The 17,525-nt window shown below is 30.7% G+C and overlaps 3 protein-coding genes and 1 non-coding gene across 5 annotated transcripts; 3 read left to right on the top strand and 1 right to left on the bottom strand.

The window, feature by feature from the left end:
- The first annotated feature begins 275 nt into the window (after positions 1-275).
- LOC110999919 (juvenile hormone-binding protein) lies at positions 276-6,004 on the top strand. 2 transcript variants are annotated; one of them, XM_022269209.2, is made up of 5 exons: positions 276-427; positions 3,526-3,754; positions 4,461-4,585; positions 4,880-5,032; positions 5,775-6,004. In XM_022269209.2, the coding sequence occupies exons 1-5, from the start codon at positions 319-321 to the stop codon at positions 5,936-5,938; spliced, it is 780 nt and encodes a 259-aa protein (XP_022124901.2). In that variant the 5' UTR covers positions 276-318; the 3' UTR covers positions 5,939-6,004. The 2 variants fall into 2 exon arrangements, with proteins under 2 accessions (XP_022124901.2, XP_022124902.2); XM_022269210.2 differs by having other exon boundaries at positions 299-427; positions 3,529-3,754.
- A 4,995-nt stretch (positions 6,005-10,999) lies between these two features.
- Positions 11,000-14,620, top strand: LOC110999916. Its single transcript, XM_022269207.2, has 5 exons — positions 11,000-11,326; positions 12,679-12,913; positions 13,321-13,445; positions 14,092-14,223; positions 14,368-14,620. The coding sequence occupies exons 1-5, from the start codon at positions 11,236-11,238 to the stop codon at positions 14,535-14,537; spliced, it is 753 nt and encodes a 250-aa protein (XP_022124899.1). The 5' UTR covers positions 11,000-11,235; the 3' UTR covers positions 14,538-14,620.
- Positions 13,095-13,166, top strand: Trnaa-cgc. The gene has a single exon. It is a non-coding gene; the product is annotated as a tRNA-Ala (tRNA).
- LOC110999915 (replication factor C subunit 3) lies at positions 14,310-15,859 on the bottom strand. The gene has a single exon (XM_022269206.2). The coding sequence runs from the start codon at positions 15,695-15,697 to the stop codon at positions 14,630-14,632; it is 1,068 nt and encodes a 355-aa protein (XP_022124898.2). The 5' UTR covers positions 15,698-15,859; the 3' UTR covers positions 14,310-14,629.
- Positions 15,860-17,525: the final 1,666 nt, after the last annotated feature.

Below are 17,525 nucleotides of genomic sequence, written 5' to 3' on the forward strand. Positions count from 1 at the left end.
TATATTTAGATCATAAGTTTTGACAGCAAATATGATTGTGCGTTTTTTTTAATAATTGATCAATCTAAACTACAAATCTACCACTACCACTTTCAATATACGATTGCTATTATCTTTATTTTAATAATACTCCTGTTTTTTCAAAACTAACTAGGAACAGTCTAAATATCTAAATCAAAGTTATACCTACCATAATATCACATTATCATTATTTACTTAAACGGACCTGATAATATGTGACCTATGTATGCCTAACGTCGGAATTCTCTTTTAATTACATTTTATTTGCATTACTCTAATCAATCGTATATAAAGTAAATGATTATTGAACTGATAGTCTGTCAGTGTGGTGAGTGTTGCGGCAGGATGTTGGCGACTCGAGGATTTATTTTGCTTGTGTCTCTTGTCACGGCTTTATGTGAAGAAGGTATGAAATATGGCCGTAAATGTCTTTAGATAATAGAAAAAAACAAATTTGCCGGGTCTTCATTTTTTTGTAGCAGCGTTCTCCGTGACGTAAATAATTCTTCATTGTATTTTTTATCTGTCCAATGTTCTTCTATCAACACCATTTTAATACAAACAGTTTATAATGCTTCTTAAAAATTGCTTAGCGGTGTACCATATTATGGTTTATAGTAGAATTCATTAGATTCAGATTTTTTGATATTGAGTCATTGATTAAGATAATTTAAAATGGAAGACGGTGCACAGAAATTTTTATTTTATTTTTATATTCTTCAAAGATTTTCAAAAATTATATTTTGTACAAAACTTTTTGAAGCCACAATTTTAACCACTAACTAGTTACTTTTACTTGATTTAAAAATATTTAAAGTAAATTGTAAATAAAACAAAGAATCTGGCGATATCAAAAATACCAAGCGATTTCTTTAAAGAAATTTATATTCTATCTCTCAGATGAGAATTTAAAATGATTTCATAAATTTAGAATTTCAAGCATTGAGAGAACAGTTATATTAACAGATTAAAATATTTCCAAACCAGTTTCGCTAAGAAATTGTCTTTTACCTTTTAATGCTTTACAATTTCTAACTATAACTAGAGTTTAAATACTTTTAAGTTTAAAAAGTATTAAAACACATTTTTCAATTAAAAATCAAGTATGATCCATTTTAACACTATTTACATCATATTTTTATGCTTTGCTATATACTTTGAATAGAGTTTCGGTTTTTGTAATAAAAATAATTAAATTTTTTCCAATCACTTTTTAGTTTTCTTAATAGGTCAAGTCGGTCGGCATCCAAACTCGTGCAAACGAAATATTTTTGTTCAGCGTTTCAAATAAACAATGAAGCTCTGGATATGTGTAATATTTCTCCTCAATATCAGCAGTAAAAGTGGGCTTATCTCCCGTCCGACGTTATCTAAGCTAATTTATAAAATGTGGTTCGTGCACTGTGATTGTTGGAAGACTTTAATACCTCAACATTAATTAGGAAATATAGTGTAGGCATGACTGTACTATATTCACGTTTCTTGTTCATCTATTTTGCTGAAATAAATGCAATTGACGCTTTATAAATTTAGAAGTACATAGTTAAGTTCAGTATTGTGGCGAATAAGTTATCGTATGCCAGTGAAAGTACCGCTATAACCAAAATACATATTGTTTTTACTACATCATTAATTATTTTATTATTCACAATTATTAACGAATTTTGCTACTATAGCAGGGTTAAATGCAATGTTAGTTGATACGTCATGGCCACACACACAAATGGCCAATTGATACACAAGTGTCAATAGATTCTCAAGGAACTTAAATTGGTCGATAATGGCCAATTGAAATTTATCACAGTGATTGATCTGATTATGCTATTTTTATAACATAATATGTACCTTATCCGTTATATATTGAAACTCTATATTATTATATAATAAGAGGGGTAACGACACGTAACAGTAAGGACAGATAAGTAACAAGCTTATCATCAGCGGGCAAAATAGCAGCAAGCAAATAGAGAACACAAATACGTAGTCACAATTGGTGGTAACGAATCGCCTACAAAGTAATTCACCTATTAGAACTGGAGCAAATTAACAAGCGTTAGCAATAATTAAATAATCGTCTACTCTATGAAAGGATTTAGAAAATTATTCACCTTTAATGTAAGTCTTAAATTTATTTAATCATAATTCTCTAACTTCGCTTGCGGGTTCCTGTAAAAAACGTATATAAATTTCCAAAGAAGGAACATTATCTTTTCAAGCTTAGTTGGTTGTACGCTCAGGTAAGGTCATTTCAGTTAGTATACGGGTGAAATTTATCGTTTTTTTTTGTTCATTATATTTCCTTAAACTCCTTACATACAGATTCGCGTAAAAATAACAAATCTCTGGAATAGCCCGCAGAAGCACATATGGATTGGATAGTGGACAGTTCCCTTAACAGGAGAGCATTACACAGTGAAAATAACTATGTTACTGAATTTTGGCTAAGTCCACTATTGTATTTTACCAACTGCATACGCTGCAGATATCAGCCTATACGAATTGTGTGTGTCCTTTCTATTCCCATTGGAGTTTATATTGTAACGTATTATCCAAGAACACAGTTTTTTAAATAGCGTTTCTTTTCGTCATCTTTGAAATCTCTTGATACCTCAAACTGAAAATCTATATAGATTTTGACTTTATTTCGTAAAGTTTACCAGAACTCGTTATACGTGAGTTAGCATTGTTTACATTAGCCAAACATACATTTGGTCTTGTCATACAGTATATAACTGAGAAAAACTGACTGAAAAAAATAATGGACCTGCCATTCTTCATTTAAGTACATCAAATATAAGAAAGTGTCACCGTTGACATTCACTCTTTGAATGTTCCCTTTAGGTTTGAGTCCATCGGGTTGGAAACTGTTGAAGCTTCCTGACCAATATTTCATGGGTTCAATCCAAAGCATTTGATACGTCACAGAAAAGTTATCTTATATACAATATGCATATAGCGTTAAATATTATTAGCAATTGGAGGAGATATAGAGATTTTAAGAGATTCTTAAATATATAATTTATTTATTATATTGTTAATATTTATGTAATATTTTAAGTGTATGGATAATTTATAAATACCGATATATGTTTCAAGGAATACGTGAAGCTTATCATTATTATTATATAATATTCGTGATGAACTCTTAATATATACGGATATATTTAAAAAGGCGTCAAAATAAGTTCGAAGTCCAATTAACACCGATATTAATTGAGAAGTGGCCTTTCATAAAACCAAACTGTTACATATTTTATTGCCTACAACTTACTTTACTCTTTGTAAAGTTTGGTGTAACACATCTCTAAATTCATCATAATCATTCCTTTTAAGTTTTTATATGCATTTAATACGGGTATGTCAAACTCTGCCTTCGCAGTAATTTTATTGAGTTTATTACTAGCAACCCTATAGGAATCTACAGTTACTTAGTCTAATATATCGAATCAAGTTTTCCTCTAACATAAAAAAGGTTCCCTTTATGACAAAAATCAATGTTTTCAGAAGCCTTCCTCACCCCATGCGACATCACAGATACAGAATGTTTACGGAAGTCCACGCAAAAGTTTTTAGCGAAAACCGCAAACGGTGTGCCCGAATATGATATAAGGGCCATTGACCCTATGCACTTGACCTCGGTTGACTATTTGCTCAGCGAGGAATATGGCGTCTGGAATCATTTATCGAACTTGACCATAATTGGATTGAAAAATCAAGATTTGTCTAAATTCAGGTTGGTGTACAGAAGAGTCTTATTAATTTTTATTAGATTATATTCTAAATGAGCAGTGTTGGCCTAGTGCTTTAACCATGCGACTCTAAAGTAACAATTTTGCAGTCGAGTAATCAAATAACAGCAATATATTATTCAATATTTATTTCTATGTTCCCAATTAATCAATTAATTCTCGTTCGTACGTCTTTCACCCAGAAATCGATGTGTGAAACATAACTATATAAATATAGAACCATACAATCTGATTCGAAGACCTATTGCATATAAATGTAGCATTATTAGTCGCCTCAGGTTGCCGAAGGCAGGCATTTAGACGTGAATGTTTTTAACGCCTGTTGCTTTTATTCGAAAAGTTCAAACAACATTTTGGTGCATAAAAAATTGTGTAATAATTTAGAGCGGAATATACGTAAATGTGGAAACAAAATGGAATATGAGATTAATTATTAAGAATTAAGTAATTCATAGAATGTAGCTAATTTAATAATGTACCTATTTAATAATTGTAACACTTTCCAAAAGTGATTTGCATAATAATTTATGCTAGTTGTCTACCCTTGCATGTTTAATTAGTTCTGCAAGTGCATGCGTTTTATACTCATACATTTAATATACATTTAATAACTCGTTATCAGATAATGAATGTTTAACACAAAGTCTTAGTACTATAAACATGATCTAAATGAAATTCAATGGATTACAGTTTAGATACTAAAACAAAGGCCGTGGAATTGCAAACAAAATTAGATCTCAGTATTACTGGCGACATCACGGTTGAGGTAAAGAAACGCGGGAAATCATTTTCCGGCTCGATTTTAATTAGAGGAAGTAAGTATAAATTTTCTTAACGACGCCGTTAAACTGACCCTTTAATTAGAAATGTTATTTAGTATTTAGTGTGACCAGTGAACCGAAAAGTCATATTATATTAACTGATAGTATTTACCAAGCCTACTAATATTATTAGCTTGGCTTTTTTGGAAGAATAATCAGTCTATAATATAACAGTTACGTTTTTCAGTGTTTTATTTATTAATTTCAGTGTATTAATGTATTTGTTTCCGTGTTATAATAAAAAAAAACTCAAAAATTATTATGATTAAAGTTGAATTAATGTTTTAGGTGCATTGGGCACAGCCAATTACAACTATGATTTTAAAACTGACGCCAATGGTGTGACGCACTTCGAAGTAAGCCCTGAAAGAATCACTTGTCAACCCGTTGATGAAGTAGTAATTAAATTAAGCCCGGAACTCCTAGAATCTCTAAAATCAGGTATATTTTAGTTAGATAGCCACAATAAAAAAAATAACATTGTCTAAACTTAGTTATGTGTGTTTTCCTTTAATATATATTATTAGTTCCACTTTATGTAATGGTTCGCTACCCACGAAATAAAATAACAACCATAATTTATCAGTAAAATACGGATAATTCATGATGCCAAGATCTAACATGGACATCACTTATCATTGTAATAAATAATTATTGGCCACCACTGGACGTCAGATAAATTAAATATACCTACGGTTAGGATCAAAACTAATAAGCAACTTTAACCACGCCATTAAAAGCGGTTTATGAAAATCTTATGATTTGATGATTGTGAAAACCTTATTTTAAATTTTATTTAAACGATTAAAGTCGTGACGTCTGTGAAAGTTATTTTAAATTATAAATAACTAACTGATACGGCTGATTCAGTGCCACTTAAGAATTAAGGCTTAATACAAATGTAATGTGTGAGATAATGACAACGATTGCTAATGGGAAACTCCATGCCAACTGGGATTTGTGCACGCGCCATTCTGAAGTGATAAATAATTTCACTCTTGCAATAAAAGCAAGGTTTTATTATCAATCAAAATTAAGATATTAAACTCAATATACGAAGAACAAGACGGGCACGAAATTAAAAACGACCCCGTAAATGTCAGTAAAAATGAAATACTAGCTATAAAAATAAAAATGCTAATACTAATTAGGAATTGATTGATGAATACCGATTTAATTTCAGATCCAGATATTCAACCAGAGAGGGAAAAAATAAAGTCGAATTCTGCTGACAAGGGTAAAAGTCTGCTCTGTGCGATTGTAGAAAAGGCCTATGTGACAGTGGTTCATAACATACGAGCCTCTGCTAAAATACTACCCAAAGACGCATTCTTAAAGGGCGTGTAAAGTGTTCCTCTGAAATTCAATTAACACTACATTGTATTTTGTTTACTAATAAATTAATCGAATGTTTTAAAACTTTATTATTTTTAGCCAAACATTGGGCGCACATATAGCGTCTATTCTAAACCTAACTTGTTTTTGGCGAAATACATTTTATTTTTTGACTAGGTACTCGGCTTTATATTTTCTAGAATCAATTTTGGATATTTTATATTTAATATGCTCGGGCTTTCACTTTCGGGCAGTTAGGTGCCCATGTGCACTTACGCGCCAGAAGTACGCTGCTCGCTTGAGTAAAAAAGAATTGATTTTTTTATTAGCTCGGAAATACATTGAGTCTTTGATGCTTTAAGTTAAAAAAAAGTCAAATTAAACATTGCACCATATTTTTAAATCTCACAAAAATCTATATTGTTTGTTTGTTGGTTATATCTGTTTTGTTTTATTATATCTCTAGTAAATATTTTCCCTTGGTAATTGCAAAAACTTGTATCCGGTTTAAGTATTTAACAGAAATACATAAAAATAATCGGGCATTGTTTCGTGAGAGGAACGTAGTTATATGTAAATAAATTTAACTTATTTACATTTGCACGATAAGCTTTTTGGGCGCGTTCAATGACCGTCAACGAAAATTATTTTGTCATAATTGCTACATACATTCAGTACAACATATTTTGATAAATAGTGAATTTAGTTGTTGGTATTAATGTTGGTATTGCAGTATATCCATGTTTCATTAAAACCAAAGTAATAATAAAACAGAGACAAGTTAAAAACGCAGTATATTCTTGGATTTAATTAGTAGAATGCCATGTACTTTTGAGTTACTATTATTTATTAATCATTTTAAAAATATCTTGAAACAGATATAATGTTATGTCTGTATATGTGTGCTTGTGATTGAGAGGCATTTCCTAATGCCAGCGATAAATTTAAAGTATTGAAGTGCGCTAAAGTACTTTAGTTTAAAAAAATAACTCATTATTTTAACTAATTAACTCAAATCATCCACATAACTCATAAGGTCAACAGCACATCAGTCATTGATATTTATGACTTATGAGTCTCGTCCCTTTTTATAAAAACTGCATCGAAAATTCGGACAAACATTTATTATTTCAACATATTATTGTAACAATAAATACTTAGAATGTGCTGAATCTGTCACATCTCTATATTTGTTTCTCCCATTTGTAGGTATCTCGGCGGCTACATCTTCCAATATTAGAATTTAAGGTCTTTTTGAAGCAATTAGATTGATAAAATAATATTTAATTGAGTCTTGTTTATGGGTGTTATTTGTTTTGTACCAATATAAAATGTACAATCGATATGAAATCGGATAACGATTCCTAATGAACCATTAATTTTATTGTGTTTGTGGTGTTTTATGAGGGCGTCATTATCACTTCGTAAATTTATTACCCTTAATAAGCCAAATGAACCTTTGACGTCACGGTTTTCATCAAAATTTTTGAGAGTCAGTATGAGGGATTTCTCTTTTCTGGTCAAGTTAACGACTGTATAACAATATATATTTTGTTGTTTCCCTTGAAAAATTCATTAGCATTACGTTGAAGAATCTAGTTCAACTGGCATTTACTAAGATAAGATTTATTAATATTACGTGAAAAAGAAAATAAAATTTGTAATTCGTAATACGTAATTAAATTTCCAATTAACGTAAACGACTTCGGGGGTTCTACGAAAATAAATATTTTGATGGATAGAAGTACAGTTTTGAGATTGACATCATCTAATAAATTACGTCGCATAAAAGTTAAAGCTCATAAATAGTGATTAAGTACAACATTTTATTACTTTTAATATAAAGTTATAAATGAACTAGCTGCCGCTTCTTATATTTATTACCTAATTAAAATTTGAATAAAAATACTTAAAATTTCAGAGGATATTTCGTTTATTAAAAACGAGTAATTTCTTGAAATCCAAACAGATTCATAGAAAATTACATTCTAGTAACTAGCTATCACAACGCCAGTTCCAAAAAAAAGAGTTTCTGAGTATAATCCGTTTAAATAAAAAGCAACTTCAATATAAGCTTAAATAAATTACTTTCTATTTCTACGTGAAGTCACAGGTTCGAAGTTGTAAATAGGTATTATTGCAGTACAACCGCCTGGCCAGCATAATTCATGTGGTTCTGAAGATGTTAGCTTCCAACGGAGCCTCTTAACTATGAATAAAGTATTACCGAGACTGGTATGCGTCGGCACACAAACGGTATCATTTCTAACCATGTTATGACTTATGAGCATAAAATAGCAAAGTATGTTTTATCAAACATTAAGTAAGATTATTTTTATTATAATAAAGGACTTTTAAATAAATAGGTATCTTCTAACGAGTGAGCAGTGAGATAATAGGCACAGAGTGGCAGCCGTCTGTTTGATTAAAAAAAATAGGTAAAAAAACTGTTTAAGTTAAACGGTTTTATGTTAAACATACATTCCTATGTTTAAGATAAATGTACTAAAAACCAAAAAATAATAAAATAGATAGAGTCGTGGGAATTATAAACATATGCATAGACGAGACTAAAATAAAACCGTGGGGAATTTCCATGAGCAAGAAAATAGTAAGTAATTTCCTCACCGTCTGCGGGCCAACTACCTATTTTAACGACGAATTAAACGATTGTTCTATCGCACATTAAGTCGAAAATTTGTAGACAATTGACGTGCCCCACGGTTTTATTTTAGTCTAGTCTATGCATATGTTAAGCCTATAAAGCTTGTTGAGCCCTTTCATTTGATACCCATATTGATGAGATTGATAAAACCTACGTTATCCGCCATTTTGTAGCGGCTGGCATCTTGGATTTCAATTTTTTTATAGTATATTGTATTCTGCTTGTTGAGCCCTTTCATTTGATACCCATATTGATGGGATTAATAAAACATAAATTATCCGCCATTTTGTAGCAGCAGCCATCTTGAATTTATAATGATAATGACTAAACATAATTGTATTGTCATCAAAATCTAAAGTGTATACCAAATTTCAGATTAATCGGTTGACAGGAAGAGGGTGAAATTTGAATTACTAAATTTGACCCAAGAAAAAAGAATAAAACAAACGGGGTAAGCTAAATAAAACCGTTTAAAAAAAAATAACCAAACTGAGAAATAGGTCTGCCTCGCAATATATTCTAGTCTTATAATATTTCAGCGAATACATACAATTTGAATTCGCAATACGCTGCGTAAAAATTGCGAATTGAAATTAATTTTCTGGCTAGTTTAAAATATAAAGCTGTCAATTTGTAAACGATTTCATAAATGAAAAAATGTTTTGAAGCCGTAGCCCACTACGCAATTTGTGTTTCACGTTTTCGAGCTTAAAAAGTTTTTTATGTTTGAGTAAATTGAGACCAATTTAGTTCGGTTTGAAACTTGATATTTAGCAAATATCGGCACCCTTTGAGTTAAAACTATACACATCTAAACTCAGTCCACGACAAGATGTGTCATTGGAATAAAAAGCTGTGCGGTTGATTTTACCTAACATGATTTATGTACCGAAATTACCCATCGATTCGTTTGAATTTTATATACCTATGCATATAAAAAAAACCTTAAATTTTTTTTATAAAAATAAATTTGCAATTAGATGTGATGCAATGCGAAATAAACCATCATTCTTGTAAATGTAAACATTACCTGTACCTGTTGTCTAACAGCAAGATGGAAACAACTTTTTGTGCCACCAATCAGTACAGACTCTCTACTTACAGTTGGATGTATCCACTGAAACGAGCTTGTTTCGTTTCAACAGGACAACATCACGGACTTCGGAGTCGCTGTCGCATGACTAACGCGCTACTAACCATAATTAGATTTACGATAATTCTCTTAGATTTAGACTAAAATACAATTGTTGAGACAAAATGTCTGTGATAACTTGATCTTTTCTACCTCAAAAAGAGAGATGTCAAGAAGTACTTGGAGAAGCGGGAAGACTCTGATTTTTTTAAGTACCTAGTAGTTTTAAATTCTTAGTATTATTTGTTGCTTTTAAATGTCAAATTTCAGTTTTTTAATTTTATTCTTCTGTTTTTTTAATGTATCTTTGTCTTTTATTGCGCTTGCTTGTTTTCTGTTTTTTATAGATAAATTGTTTATGTATGTAATCTGTTTTGACTTTCTGTATTGTCTTAGTATTTTGTATCATAATATGTATAAGTATAAGCTGTTAGATTACTTACTTACTCACTTAATTAAATAAATAACCAGAATCCAATTATCTAGATTTCCAAAAGTACATCTAGAACTACGATATCATTATCGTATGTATTTATTTAATGTAACGCAACAAACCATTACGCATGAGTCATTTCAAGTATGCATTACACTATCACATTTATTTAAATATTAAAGTATTTTGAAATTCTTTATGAATTATAAATAGGAATTATTACAATTGAACGGAGCCTTGAATAAAATGAAAGTGTAATCATAAAAAAAAATCGGAAGGCTTCGTATGCCTTCCCATCAAGTAAAGCATCATCTACGGGAACTATTATTATTAATTAGAGAAATATGAGAATAGAATTGGATAATTAATTTTCACTCCGTAGATTCTATAAGCAATATATAATGTAGTCTTCTTGGTTATGTGCGATTATATTCATAAACGTACTATAAACCTTAATTAGTTAAATTACATTTTGTCACGTTTATTTATTTGTCAAGTGTCACGAGAGCGATATAGACAAATTCATCAATAGCTATTTAAGGCTTATAGTCAATTAATAGGACAATACTTATAATATATCTACATAGTCATGTGGTCAAACATAGCTGTAGCTGTTGTGTTAATATGACGGCCAGAGCTCAAACAAAACAACATAAAAATCACATTTAGTACCGTAGTTAGTCAAATCATGAATGTCTGTAAATATTTTTTTGAAGACTACCTAACGGCAATTTAATTTGCATAACTGCTGTGAAACTACTATTAATAAAACAATTTTATCCTCATATGTAAGTAATTAGATAACTCGTTTCTAAGCTTGATCAAATGATATCCTAATTTTAATCGTGTGTCGTCCAAAAACGAAACCTAGCTCCAAAATAAAACCATGGGGTGATAAAATAGCGATTTTAGAACCATAAATCGTTGACTGTAACAAGTTGAATAAAAATCTCGATGATTTCAAATTAATCTTTAAATAACGGGACGCGTCACTGCGACGATTTAAAAAATAAACCCAGTATATAAAAGTGTTGCCATCGAGCAGAGCGTTTTCTCAAAGTTGGAGTCGCGAGTTCAAGATGTTTAATAGTTATAGTGCCGTTTTGGTTTTGATTTCATTTTGTGTTTGCTATGGACAAATACCTATTTTCAGGAATTATGATTACATGTGTAAGTTTTTATATATTAAGTATATTTTTATTTTTATTTTTTCTGTTTTTTAGCGCTTTATTTGTTAACTTAAAATTGCTTTTTATTTAAGTAGTAGAACTGATGAACTACAGTTTTGGGGCAAATGTAATCATCAAGCACCAATACCGGTGAAATACTGAGTTTTAGATGATCTCGATGTTAAATTTTATTTTATGACGGGTTTATATCTCCTTGGTTGAAATAATATGTCAGCCGTTGGAATTTTTACTCAATTAGCTGCTCTTACACCTTACCATAATTTATCCACCTACCTATCATTGCCTACCTAAACGTATTGTTTGCGAAACATAATCCAAAAATGCCTTTATAGACGTCTCATTAGCTAATTGCAAGACAAAGTTATTTTAATAACATTTCTGTGCAGTGTTGGCTTGAGCGTGCATCTATCATCCCTGATTATTGAATTGAATGAATATTTAGCCCTAGCTCTGGCCTCTGACGATGAGGACATCTTGAAACCGGCATTCGTTAGACCGCAAGTCACAGCAGGCTGATCTTACGAGTCTGCTGCTAAAAAGCGCTAACAAATTTCACTGTTTCATAAATAACTTCCTACCTGGACGTCATCAATAAATTAACTTATTGCACTAAAGCTAATCTTTGTCACTATAGCGTTTAAGATTATATTAATTTCTCCATTAAACCTTGTAATATATTAATTCGTAAAAGTTGAATTAAATGACCTAGTTACATAATTTCGAATATATTTCCTTAACTACGAAATATAATAAATCTAGACAAATCTAGACCCTTATTACTTATTCGTACTTACATAGCGTTGAGTTATTTGGCAACAGTAATACGAAGTGAGTAAATTCTTGTATCTTTTTGCTTTAGTTAAAAAAGATCGATTTTCTTATATGCAAAAGATATTATTTGTATGTTTATGTAATTGCCTAATAATAATAATGTATGCCTGACCCTACTTAATGCTAAACCAAATTTTTCACCTTTTTATTCTACAGATAGATTAGACGATTAGATTATCAGATAGATTCTACAAATATAAGATAATTAAGATTTATTCTGTACACACATTTTATAAACCCGTAGTAAATTCATTAGAATGGTATACAACAAATATGTAAAGCTAAACGAATAGGCTTATGAGAAGTACATGATTACACATAGTCATTAGGTATTAATTAGGTCATACTGCGTTATAGATATCATGTAGGTACTTGCTAAGGTCCTAGAGGTCTAAATATTTGATTATAAATTGGGTCCATGTTTCCGTTAGAATAATGTGCAATTACACAATATTTATTATTTAGCTAGTTCTAGTTTACTATGATGAGTGTTTTTTTCAGCGTCCACTCAGTCACCATTGCCGTTCCCAGCGTGCCGTGCTGATGATATAGAATGCCTTCGACGAGGACTTCGAACGTTTTTTTTTCTTATGGATTCTGGTCATTTGGGTATGAGCCCTGTCGACCCCATAGTGTTAAACAGCGTGACGGTCGCTGTTCCCGATGAGCAAATGTCATTTCTGTTTAGAAAGGTTAACGTCACAGGAGCTAGGTGGACTAAGCTCGTAGATAGGAAGTAGGTTCACTGTTCAATCAATTACCGGTATTGTCTACTAACTAATTATTTAAGCTTTCAGCTTTAAGTGTCTGTATATTTGTCCACATTATTGAATTAGTCTGTACAGCACAAAAATAAAATTTTTCAATATTTTAAATACGTCATGGATATCATTCAATATTTCAGCAATCTCAATATCGGGGATGTAACTCAGTGGTAGAGTGTCTGCTTCGCATGCTGAAAGTCCTGGGTTCAAATCCCAGCATCTCCACTTGTAATATTATTTTTTTGTCATTCATAGTTTTTATATCTACTAAGATGACGTTTAATATATTGTAGTTCTATATAATTAAAATAAATTATTTTGTATTCAATATACTATATTGTACTATAAAGATTATTCCTTATTGTTTATTTTAATACAGATTTCATTTTAATAATGGAAAAAACAGTATTCGTTTTAAAAGTGACTTGCATGTCGTGGGGGAAATTACCATGGCTTTTGCTGGGCGAACAGATCCCCATGTTTCTGTCCTAACAATGGACTTGAGTGAGTAATTTACTTAAACCTGTTTTAAACAATTAATTTTTATATCAAAGTATTCATTTCTTCATCTAGACAAGTTATAAGTTTATTGTAATAAACAATATTTCATACTGATTAGTCATAGTTGGGTGAGAGGTAATACATGATTAGCAATCAACAACTTTTTTACAACTTAAAAAGCCAATAATGAATTTAAGTACAACCTGTTCTGTTACTCAAATTGTTACAATAACTTTTAATTTTCTTCTTTATGTCACTAATTTATCTAGAACTTATTACACACAGTAAATCTCAAATGGTACCTAGATACCACTTTAAATAATTGGCAAACATCTAAAAACTTTGAGAATGCTGAATACTTGCTTGCAATGCTTAATATTTATCTGTAAAAAGACTAAACAGATGTTTATATTTATAATTTGAATATAAGAAAATTATAAAGTTATGGCACAATCTGGTACCAGTGAATTTCAAACACAAAAATTTATAGTGTGGTGCATGTTGCTGCATGGTTTTGGTGGTGAAATTGTTGTTGTAATATGAATGATTTATACTAACTATATTTACTTGTTTTATATAAAATGTACATTAAACTAATGTTAAAGTAGATAATACAATATTATTATCTCATATACATACATATTTGCAGGTGATATTGAAACCAATATTACATATTCATGGACAGGTCAACGAGGATATGATACAGAAGACTACATAATAATTGGTAAAGAAAGAATAGCTGTCAGAAATTCAAGAACTCCATCTTTCTTTTTACAACCTAGTAAGTTACTTAGTCTAGATTTTCATATTGAACTGATGCCTTAATAAAGAACCTCTTATTCTATAATAAATAAAACAAACAGAACATAATTTGTTGTTATTCTTTATTTTAAAATTAGGAAATATACAAATTTTGTGTTCACAGGAGGAACTGAAGATGCTTACATGATTGAAAGGGTCCTGTCAGCAAAAAGTGCTGTACTAGATTTCTTAGCAAATGAAGTGACGGTAGCATTGATGCATGCCATTGTTGATAACTTTAGATTATTTGCTAATCAAGTTCCAGTAAAAAACTACTATACATATAATCAATAAAAGTAATTTATAGAAATATTTTTTATTTATTTTCTTCTTGTTAAGCTGGGTGAAGTACAATCAAGGAAGTTATTTTCTGTAGTTTACATATGTCAAAAAGCATCTCCTACAGATTCTTCGATGAATTTCTTATAAATAGCCATAAATTTTGCAACAAATGCCTCAAGATGAAAAATGGCTTTATTTCCTAATCTCATTCTGTGCTCAAACATTGCAGCATGACTAGCTACTTGACATTTCATAGCCATATCACAATTTATAACAAGCTCTTTTAATAAGCCCGCAAATATCATGTCAGGAGGCACACCATGAATAATAAGTTCATAAAGCTTCTGGCGAACTTCACCAAGCTTCTTCGGGGATTGTTCTGAAAGAATCATAGAAGCTGTCTCTTTGATAAACAATTGCCAATCCGGCTCAGGGACCTTTTGATCAGCTTTGAATGGATATTGTTGCACCTTACATGCTTCACACATCAATAAAGCACGCCGTAAATTTCGATCGGAACACTTTGCTATTTTTAGTGCTAGTTCAGAGGGCAGATTCAATCCTTCTTTTTTACAGACTGTTTGCAGTACACTACAAATTTCACTTTCAGTTGGTGCAGGAACTCGTATTGTTAGACAACGTGATCGTATTGCAGGGATTACTCGTGATACAGAGTTAGCTATGAGAATAAGACGACAGGTTGCTACATACTTCTCCATTGTACGACGTAAGGCATGCTGAGCATCTTTAGTAAGGTCGTCAACTTCATTTAATATTACAACTTTAAATTCACGTTGACCAGATGAGTCAATTTGATGTGTCTGAGCTACATTCTTTACGAGATCCATTATAACTACCCTATCATAGATTCCCACATCGGTAGGATTAACCTCAATGTGGTAATTACTGCTCACAGTCATAATTTCTATTTTCTTATTAGACGGTGTAGTAAAATGCATTGTTTCTTGTCTTAATCTTTCAACTCCTGAGCCATAAAGTTCTCGCAAGAGGCACATGATTCTAGTTTTTTTACCGGCTCCCGAAGGGCCATATACTAGTAGATGGGGAAAATCACTTTGTTGTACCAGACTTTTCAATCGTACGGCTTGGTCTTTATGAAAATCTAACTTTAAAAGATCTTTTGGCCGATGTTTATCAACCCAAAGACTCATTTTTATAATTATTTCAGGTCAACTACAATTTTCTTTAATCGTGTTGTAATTTCATATGAAGTTTTATGGACATTCAATAAATAAATTCTGTCTTTATTGTATTGAAAACTATTATAATATGATCACAATACAGAAAGTTATTTACAAATTACAATATAAAAATAGCCGCGAAAGTGAAAACCATAGAGAATATAAACTAATCAGTTTTTTTTTTAATTTTATGACCTGGTAACATAGACCTTTAAGTCAATTAAAATAGTAATATAGTTGCAGAAAACCATAGATATAATACTCCTATAACGTATATACTTTCAAAATTGTTGCAAAAGTATGTATGTAGACAAGATTTTATATCTTTAAAAATATATATATACTAAAATCAATAAAAAAAATTGATCAAAACGATTTCAACAATTTTATTGCACTTTATTATTGCATATAAAATAATGGATTAAATCTAACATTATTGTTGTTTATTTATATTTTCGATTCAACGAGATTATATTATGGGATATTCACCATATTATTATAATTTCGCAAGATATTTTATCATTATTGTAATGTTTTACCACATATGCTAGCATGCATATGTGGTAAAACACTTTACTTGAGAATTTGATAGTATTTAAAAGTCTAAAGCAACTAGCATCCGAATTTGATTATTAAATTTACGAACACTTTTCATAAACAAAGGAAAAAGCACATGAGTAATGAGTATGAATTAGGTGTATCATTCGCTCATGCATGTCAAGTATAAGTCGTACAAAGCTTAGAGCAAAACAGCTGAAGTTCTTCCGGAATCTCATGGCAAAAAGGAAAATACAAATTTGATGTGGGCAGTACTGGGGAATTTGGATTTAGTGATCTTGATACTGTGTAATTCTATTTATGTCTTTAGTATTAACAAACATAAAGTGTATTAGTTGTTTGCGATGAAGATTATTGTTATATATCTGGTAATTAAGATAGAAAAATATGTAACGAAAAATAGATCAATCGTATATTAGTTTATCTACTAATTTATTATATATCATTTCAATAATACAAACAACTTATTCAGAACTAGAAAATGTTTGCAAGAACTTCATTTCTTTTGTTTTTAATCAGATACTGAAGATAAAGAGGTGTTTTTTATAAATCGCCCTATTAGCATTTCAATTATTATATTTTGCTGCGATTATGAAAGCGTTTTCAATTTGTTTTCATGTTCAAAACATTAAGTAAATGTAAAACATTTTAACGGAGCCATTATTTCATATCATAAGAAAATGGTTTCCTCCATCAAAAATGGTCCGTTTTGATAGGAATTATCATATTTCAAACCGATAATCATGTTTCTCAAACGATAGCTTAGTCAGTCATCATCATTTTCATGAGTCTATATACATCCCGCTGCAGGGAAGCACAAATACATGCCTCCTCTAACGAGTGAGTCTGAGATAGATTATTACATTATATTTTTCTAACCTCAGATAATTTGTAACAGTCACATTACTCTTAAAATTTCATTTCGAACTGTATAGAATAAATTGTCTTAGTTTGTTCACTAAGAAATGTATGTAAATCGAAACTATCCAAGTTGATTTTCTTCTTTTCCCTCTCCTCATTTTACCAGGCGCGTAAAACACTATCACTCAATGTGCCCTCCGCCAAGCCAGATATTCGCTCAGATTCGCCGTATAGTAGTACTTCTATAAAGAAGTCACCTATTTAGTCCAACTTACCGGTGAACTCCACCAAACTCAAAAATTAAAGATGGAGTTAATGTTCATATTATTATTTATTTTTTTACGTTTTAGATTCAAAACGTTATTTCTCGCTTGAGATC

Source organism: Pieris rapae, chromosome 9, assembly GCF_905147795.1.
Source record: "Pieris rapae chromosome 9, ilPieRapa1.1, whole genome shotgun sequence".
NCBI lineage: Eukaryota > Metazoa > Arthropoda > Insecta > Lepidoptera > Pieridae > Pieris > Pieris rapae.

Bases quoted from the DNA above. Each gene is read 5' to 3' on its own strand.
- LOC110999919 (XM_022269209.2), top strand. From the start codon at position 319: ATGATTATTGAACTGATAGTCTGTCAGTGTGGTGAGTGTTGCGGCAGG. The intron at 3,755-4,460 runs GTTGGTGTACAG...AATGGATTACAG, and splicing joins CAAGATTTGTCTAAATTCAG to TTTAGATACTAAAACAAAGG. The intron at 4,586-4,879 runs GTAAGTATAAAT...TTAATGTTTTAG, and splicing joins CTCGATTTTAATTAGAGGAA to GTGCATTGGGCACAGCCAAT.
- LOC110999916 (XM_022269207.2), top strand. From the start codon at position 11,236: ATGTTTAATAGTTATAGTGCCGTTTTGGTTTTGATTTCATTTTGTGTT. The intron at 11,327-12,678 runs GTAAGTTTTTAT...TGTTTTTTTCAG, and splicing joins CAGGAATTATGATTACATGT to CGTCCACTCAGTCACCATTG. The intron at 12,914-13,320 runs GTAGGTTCACTG...ATTTTAATACAG, and splicing joins ACTAAGCTCGTAGATAGGAA to ATTTCATTTTAATAATGGAA.
- LOC110999915 (XM_022269206.2), bottom strand. From the start codon at position 15,697: ATGAGTCTTTGGGTTGATAAACATCGGCCAAAAGATCTTTTAAAGTTA.